The sequence below is a fragment of the Plecotus auritus genome (assembly GCF_963455305.1).
Source record: "Plecotus auritus genome assembly, chromosome: 8".
In the NCBI taxonomy this organism is placed as follows: Eukaryota; Metazoa; Chordata; class Mammalia; order Chiroptera; family Vespertilionidae; genus Plecotus; species Plecotus auritus.
Window position 1 is genome coordinate 48,263,424 of NC_137782.1, and position 8,619 is coordinate 48,272,042.

Below are 8,619 nucleotides of genomic sequence, written 5' to 3' on the forward strand. Positions count from 1 at the left end.
TTTCTCCCATCAATCTGCACCATTAGGTCAAATTTATTTTAGTCCCACATCAAAAGCTTAGAAGACAACTCTGGCCCAGGGGGCTCAGTTGGTTGGGCGTCATCCTATGCAACTAAAAGTTGTCAGTTCGATTCCCAGTCAGGGCACAAGCCCAGGTTGCAGGCTCAATCCCTAGTAGGGAGCATGCAGGAGGCAGCCAATCAATATTTTGCTCTCACATTGATGTTTTTCTCTCTCTAAATATCAACTTAAAACAAGTTTAGAAGATAGGATGTACATTCATATAGCAACAACATCTTTAGAATCCATTTGTAACATGCTGGAATTGCCACAGCCAATGTTTTCAACACACACAATCATAAGTTTTACAAGTTAAACTTTGTCATTAACAAAAGAATAGAGAAACTGGGGCAGCATCAGAGAATGTGATGAGAGAGACCCTAAGGAGCTTGTTTTGGGCCCAATTCAGTCTCACCATTGACTATGCCCACAAGAAGGTTCAAGAAGCATATATGAATACTTAGAAAATCCCTCTGATTACTCTACCTCCTAATTAGGAAGAGCTTACAGAAAGAATCTTCCAGAACATTAAACTCCACGATTGACTGACACTTTCATATGTCCCTCTCCTCTCCTTTCCCACCAAGTGTTATTCCACCAAACAATTATAATTCTCACGCTTCATTTGTGAGTTATATTTTTGTCTCATCCAGAAGCTGAGCAAAGAGAAGACAGGAATCCATAAATAAATGCTGAATAATAAATCCATTTAATCTCTTGAGACCATCATAAATTCAACTTTTAACATATGCCTTCATAATCCTAAATTCACTGAAGGAGGAAATGAAAGATTGTAGGGAAACTCCTCAAAACTATTTCTACATAAAAACAGTCTAAATTTGTCTCAGGCTCTTCTTCATTGAAATATTTCCACTTTATCTTACCTGACATTTTTAAGGGTTACTGCAGCCTAAAAACATGCTCACTGGCCAGTGACTGAAGGGCTCACTTCTATTTTTTGTTTTAATTTTACAAATTAAAAGCAAACATTACAATAAGATACCATTTATTCTGCAATGGTCATATGTTTTATTTTTTAAAAAGATTTTAAAATTGATTTTTGGGGAGAGGGAGAGAGAGAAACATCAATGTGAGAATGAGACATAGACTGGCTGCCTCCAGTTCTCCCCCAACCAGTGACCAAGCCCCCAACCAAGGCATGTGCCCTGACTAGGAATCAAACCAGCAATGTTTCAGTGCATGGGATAACACCCAACCAATTGAGCCACACTGGCCGGGGCTGGCCATATGTTTTGTACTGAGTACTAAGGATATCTCTTATTTCAGCTATGCAAAAAAAAAAATACTTCTCTGAGAAGTTTAACATCAAATATCTTCATATTTTTGCTACACATAACAGCAATTCTTAGCAAATATCATTAAATATAAACCACTCATATACTTTTTAAATATATAAAATATTAATAACCCATAATCTGCAGAGCTATGACTTCAACAGAGTGACCTTAAACACAACCCATCTTCTCTTTGATGGGCTGACTTCCTCCACTAAAACATCCAATTTTCCTTTTTACAAGGTCTCACATTCACAATCAATCATAACTGAGCACCTATAATTGGCCAGAAAACTGAGGACAGGCACTGGTACACAAAAGGTCCTCTATGAAATACAATCTTAGAATAAAACCTAGACCTGATTAATTAAAATAAAATGTCAGGAGGTCAGTGATCAAAGTATTTAAAATGACAAATATCCTTACTGATTTAGTACTGATAACTTTCAGAAGATGAATCTTTACATTTTCACTATCCTCATCCGTTTGGGTGCATGGCAAAAAGACATTACTCCAGTAAAACTTAGTTAGATGATGGCAAGCTTCTAAAAGGGTAGACAGCACACTTATACAATGTCAGTGTAGACATCATTTTATATATCATATAAATGCCCAATATTTATATAGTCACAAAAATAAATTATTATAACATGAGGTGGTTTAATTGAAAACACTGAAAAATAAAAAATAAAAAAGGAAATGAATGCTATTCCAGATACTAGTTTTATTCTATTTAGAGAAAAAGTAAATTAATATGTTTAAGGTTTGGGTATCTGAGGGAAAAGTGTTCATAAATAGGTGCTATTCTTTTTACTATGGATATACCATACTATCTATTAGTAACATAAATCGTACATATACTCGTCACCCATTGAAATAAAATTTGAGGTTTTTTTTATAATAATGGAGCCTTTCCATAATTTTAAGAAGGGGTGGTCACTAAGCATTCATTCATATCACACATCAAAAAGAAACAAAGGAAACCAAAGTGTTCCCAGGGTCATTTCCAGTCACCTCATGCATATCATTTGTGAAAAACTAATATTTGATGAAAATCGGTGATGGTATTTCCTCTGAGAAGTCTCAAGATATCCTTTGAATGCAATATTCAAGAAAATAAAAAAGCATAAGAGCTGATTATGGGATCAGCCAATTTTACATGTAAAAACTGCTTGTTTTCAGTATCAGTTTCATTTTTCTTCTCCCAAAGGAGAGTGGACCACCTGAGAGAACTGTGATTAGGGTGGATTTGCAGATGTTGGGTTGATCTTTGGCCTTTGTTTTCACTCCCTCCTCCCTGCACTTTCTTACTCTGACTCCCATTCCAAACCATCCCGATTAACTTCTGCCAGACTAACATTCCTAAAATACCAGTGCAGCATAATAGAAATAGCTTTGGAGCCAGAAAGACATTGCTTGGAATCCTGGCTCCAGCACTTACTCTATCTGTGGCTTTAAATAAATCATCTAACATTTCTGAACATCAGACTCCTTTGTGAAAAGGAAGATAATATGTAAAATGAAGATCATGTTACTGCACAGCTTTCAAAATTTCAGATATGTATGTAAATTATCTTGTATATATTAAACATCACTCTGTGTTGGCGGGTGGTGATGAAGAAGAAGATAATAATGATGATAGTGAAGAAGGAGGAGAAAAGGGGAACAAAGACTCCAACTCTTCAGAAATTTGCAATTGCCCCACTGTATACAGGGCAAAATTACTCTGCATTTTTAGATGCTCCACAACTCTGTCCACTCTGCCATCTATTGAGCACAAAGTCTGCTACTCACAAAGGTATACTTTTTCGTACTCCAGTGATGTGGATGATCCACCTCTTCCCTGCTTTATATTAATTCATGCCTCAAACCCTTTGCTCCAAGTACTTTTACAAAATGAAAGAGTCTTTTTGCTTTTCAGTAATTATCCAAGTCCCGCTGACTTCTCATGACTCAGCACAGAAAGCTGGACTTTTCGTTCAAGGTTTCTCTAAAGTCTTGGTGTAGGGGGAATTTTGGAAGGTTGTGGCATCCTGGCGGACTTCAATAGACCTTGTAATACCAGCATAAGAGATAGGAAACTTCTCCAACTAGAAGTGGCCTGAAATCTTTTTCAACTTTAAAGAATTATTATCATCACATTTGTGGCTCTAATAATTAGTAAAACCCTCATAAGTGTCAAGGTCATGCCCATCATGAGGCACCAAGAGCTCTGTTCCAGTGACCAAGCAGTTACTGAATCCAATGAAAACAAAGGAACAATGGAAAATAGAGACCATTCCATGATCTGTTATTTCACAAGAAAATTATTTGTCGACGTTTTGAAAAGGAAAATAATTTACATAAAGCATTTTAGAGATCATTCAAATAGATGCACAGATATTTTAAATCAAATTTCAAAATCACAAAACTCATACACATATTAGTATAACTATCCTTTAATCAAATGCTTGTGTAAAAGTATGGATAAAATTCAAAAATATGTCATGTATATGTGAGGATATTTGACAATAAAATGATTAACAGCAAAACATTTAATCAAAGTCATAACAATACCCCATCCCACAAAAATATTAGCAAAAGTGTATTTACATGATTTTAGAAAATAGAAAAACTGGTGTTGATGTAAATAAGAAAACCAAGAACGATATGTGTATTTCAATGCCATGTGTTACATGTTTCTACTTATATGTTTTAGAATATATCCCTTCTATTTCTATGTGATAGACTTACTGACTGTACATTCATTTCATAATTTATTTTTGCAAGAAACACCGGCAAATACTTCCCAATGGTTTCCAGAGATCTTTTCCCTTCAGTCCTGTAATTATTTTCTATATAGTTAAACATCCATTTCCTTTATATAATGTATAGGATTTCATTCTTTTATTCTATGTCCCTATTTCCTCCACACTACCCAGGTAACTTACATAAAGAAATCAATATTAGTGCTAAGTTTGAATTATTTTCTGTTATCAATGACAGGAGTTCAGCAGGAGGACTAGCAAAATTAAAAGAACTCTAAGTGCATGAAGCATAAATTATGAAGGTTTACATAACAAATTTATTTTTTCCCTCTAAGAATATAGATTACTTCAAACACAATGACTAACTCATATCCACTGGGAACTACAAAACAGGGTTTTAATATCAACATGTCCTATTACGGTCTAAATTTAGAGTTGAAACTCTTACCTGAGTTTTGTTTAGTATACAGTTATTTTTTAGACAGGAAATGTATGACAAGATGTCGGGATAAATAATACCAACGGTGGGAAAGTGGAAGAGGCAGGGAAGAAATCAAGTCCACTTTAAGCAGAAACTCCAAGCCCCTCTGTTTCCCACACCTACAGTAGTTTTATTCTGTATCTTACAAGCAACTGTCCTTCCCTTTGCTCCGAGAACAACACATGCTCTGCCCCAGCAGGAAAATATAAAAATTAAATAGAAAACCACAAGGTTATTAAGCATCTTACCCTCTGGGCTTGCTGGGCTGCTTTAGCGGCTCAGTGTTACAGACACATGTAAACAACAGAATTTCCTGCATCCCTTTCTCATCTGTATGGCTCTGGGGTCCTGGCCAACAGGATTATTTCCAGCCTTAAGGCCACTCCACACTAACTCGAAAAAGATTCCCATTGGTTGTGAAGTTTTATCAAAACCAATACCACAACACCCTCTGTGGATCACAGTGAGCTAACCAAAATGAAATCATTTCAGTGTTCCCTGACTGAGGATGGTTTTCCAATGCCTTGCATGCAGCCCATTTGAAACTTTTGTGAGTGCAGAAGGGAGAAAACACCCGCCCCTTCATCTGTAAGTGTGTTTACTGTCTAAAACAATACTCATAACTTGTAAAGTAATAGAAAAAATAAAATTAACTGACCAAAGAAGGTGTCTGTCTGCTAAGGTTACAGAAAGAAAAGGAAATGTCATTGGTCCGATCTGATTTTTATTAGATTGTGCCCCTCCAAAAAAGAAAACAAATATGTAATAAAATATTTGAGGATACAAATCATGATGCAAAAACTGTCAAAAGCTTTGATTTCAGTCATGCTGGCAGGACCCTCGACAAGAGCTCTCTGGCCCCTTTCTCTGGGGAAGAAAGACTGAGTGACTTCCAGTGACTTGACTCAGCTGCCAGGAAGTGTTCTGATAGAGTGACAGGGGGCAACAGAAAAGGAAGCTTCTCTGGGTGAAACTAACAGCACAGAATGTCCAAAGAAAAAGAGAGGGCGGAAGAAACACAATCACTATACTCCTTCTAAATAAGGAGCAGGAAAGCAGTATTGGAAAGTTAGGGAGTTACTGTCTTTAAATTATTTTATTCTTCTTCCCTTCTTAATTTGGAGGATTATTCTCAGCTGAATCAGATGTTTGCCATCTCTTTCTACTTAACACCATCCTTTCCTCCTCTCTTCCTGATGCAGCAGAGAGGGTGACCATTCTGTAGAAAGTGAACTAAGCCTCTGAGATTTCCTTTCCCTGACTTCTCAGGGAAATAGGCTTAGCCACCATCCTCTCTCTTCTTTCTTTGAACTTGCCCTTCTGTCTGGATGTTCCCAGGATGTTTGAAACACATAAAGTCTTGGGTAAATTTCACTTATGCCACTGAATTTCACTTTTTTTTTCAGTGATTTTCCTTGTTGGTACCATGCTCCTCTCCTTCATGGTCAAATGATTGAAAGAGGTCTCTGCAGCCAAGAGCCCCATTTATTCTGCCACCTACTCCCTTTAATGCACCAAAGTGACTGTCTCTGCAAATGAATGCCTTTTTTTTCAAGTCTATAAGCTCCTTTCTCAGTCCTTATTCTACTTATTATCAACCTGTAGACCCTCTTCTCCTCTCTTAGCACACTTTTCTGGTCTTCCTCTTGATCACACAAGCCTCTTCTCCCTCACCTTGGTGTGGTCTCTTTTCCCTCCAATCCCTCCATGACATTGGGTATGTTCTTGTGTAAATCTGTTATCTCTCTGGATAATGTCACCCATTCTCATGGTTTCAATTATCATCTGTCTTTTCAGAGGACTCCCATTATCGACATTTGGATCCAGTCCTCTTCTGAGTCTCCAACACTTATTCACATCAGCACGCTAGAAAATACCACATGCATGTCATCAACATATTTGAAGCTGAAATCATCATCTCTCCGTGGACTTGCTCTGTTGTTTATCGTAATAATGCCAACCAGTCTTATGGTTTACTAAAAAAAAAATCCTGGAAGTCATCCTTGACTCCTTTTCTAGTCTATATCCAACCCAGCATCACTTTCTTGTGATTAGATTTTAATAATATACCTAGTCCTCTCCCTCCCAACTGCCACTTTCCTGGTTCAGGCCATGATCATACTCTAGATCCCTGCAATGTCCACCTAAATTATCTACTTGCCCCCAAACTAGCTCCTTTGCATCTTTAGCAAGAGTTATAGCAGTCTATTTCTAGTACTCGTGCTACTTAAAGTCTCTGAAGAATTTTTTTTTTTAAAAATTTTTATATTTTACAGAGAGGAAGGGAGAGGGATAGAGAGTTAGAAACATCAATGAGAAACATCGATCAGCTGCCTCCTGCACACCCCCTACTGGTGATGTGCCCACAACCATGGTACATGCCCTTGACCGGAATCGAACCTGGGACCCTTCAGTCCGCAGGCCAACGCTCTACCCACTGAGCCAAACCAGTCAGGAGGAATCTCTAAAGATTTTAACCCTCTTAGCAAATTCTTCTTCACAATGAATTTGCCAGAAAGCAACTTTTCTAGATTATTTTTTCTGTCTTGTTGGCCATGCTATGTCCACATTCCTTCCTTTATTATTTTCCTCTCCTTTCGAGGTATAATATCTCCAAGGGACTCTCGCTGGTCCTATCCTCTGTCAAGGTGATCAGATCTGTTCTCGTGCCTTCTTGCTTGGCCACATCAATATTACTGCCAAGTTTATGAGTTACTGATCAGTAAAATGTTGCTATGTATGGAGACCTTCTCATCTGAAGCCTTCTCAAATGAAGGCTCTCTTTTCCCACACAACCCCACTATCTCAGGGTCAGAAAGTGGAGTAGGTGTCTTGCTGTCCCTATTGCTGAGTCTGGCTCTCAGATGCTTTGTTGATTGTGTGGGACCTACCAGTATCATGGGAACAGAGCTATCCAGTGTCTCCATCTTAGTTCAAAGAGCACATTGCCACCACAGCTTCTCTCTGTGTGTCTGTCTGTGTATGTGTGTGTGTGTGTGTGTTTCTCTCTCTCTCTCTCTCACACACACACACACACACAAGTATACAAACATCTTCATCATATTTCATAACAAGTAATGGGAGCATAAGGAAAAGAGGAGAAACAGCCTTGGAGTTTTCATAAGTTGTTGGCAAGTTGACATCTTAAGGTTCTTAGCACCCATCAGTGAGGGCTGATTTGTGTGTGTGTGTGTGTGTGTGTGTATTCCAATTTCATTCTATAAATTAAGCCTTCCCTGTAAATTCTACTATTTGCTTACCTGGTATCATTTCTCACCGCCTTCCCCACAAAAATATTATTTGGGGGGTGGGGGTGGGCAACAATACAGTCAGTTAAAAAAAGTTATGCTACCAAGATTTCCATTCACTACCTGACACAGTTTAGCAGATGATACATGAGAGGAAGCCTGATGAGCAGTTTTGGAAAGTGTTGTCTTCCTGATATGCCACTACATTTCACTTCTTATTCTTTCCACGAACAAAGACAGGAACTGGAGATGGAGAAGAATTCCTTAACTAATCTTGAGGTCACAATTCAGATGGAAGCCACACTGAGAAGGGCAGGAGGAGCGGGACCATGACTGGCCTCGTGTGGGCTTTTGGTTATGTGAGGAAAAGAGAACTTGACCAGGATAAATCACCGTCATTGGATTTCTCCTGTGGCCTTATTTATTAGATTGGGAACGACAGGCCAATAGAAAGCTGTAACAGTATCCAGCTGTAGAAACAATGGGGAATAAATATTATCAGAACTGATTTTACCCCAGATTCTTATCACCTAACTTGGGAGTCCAGACGAAACCATGAAATTGAAAACTCCCACAGCAACCTTACTCAATGTTACAGCTACTTCTCACCATCTCTGTGAAGCTTTTCCCCACCCCCACAAATAGTTAATGTAGAGCAAAGGGCTGGATTTGTATGCCCATTTACAAGTTTGCTTTCTCAACCAACTGTGAACTTCTTAAGGAGATAATATTGTATTTGAATCTGCTGCAAATAAACAAATAAATGGATAAGGGGATGAGATATAAAT

General features: G+C 38.0%; 1 protein-coding gene across 2 annotated transcripts in view; it reads right to left on the reverse strand.

Moving 5' to 3' along the window:
* The window catches only part of CCDC102B (coiled-coil domain containing 102B), a gene marked incomplete at its 3' end in the record, with an annotated part of 161,727 nt that extends 156,800 nt beyond the window's left edge, over positions 1-4,927 (reverse strand). For both annotated transcript variants that reach the window (XM_080685718.1, XM_080685717.1), the window contains exon 1: positions 4,832-4,927. In XM_080685718.1, coding sequence (XP_080541844.1) covers positions 4,832-4,902 — 71 coding nt within the window. In that variant the 5' untranslated portion in view covers positions 4,903-4,927. The remainder of the gene's footprint in view (positions 1-4,831) is intronic.
* Positions 4,928-8,619: the final 3,692 nt, after the last annotated feature.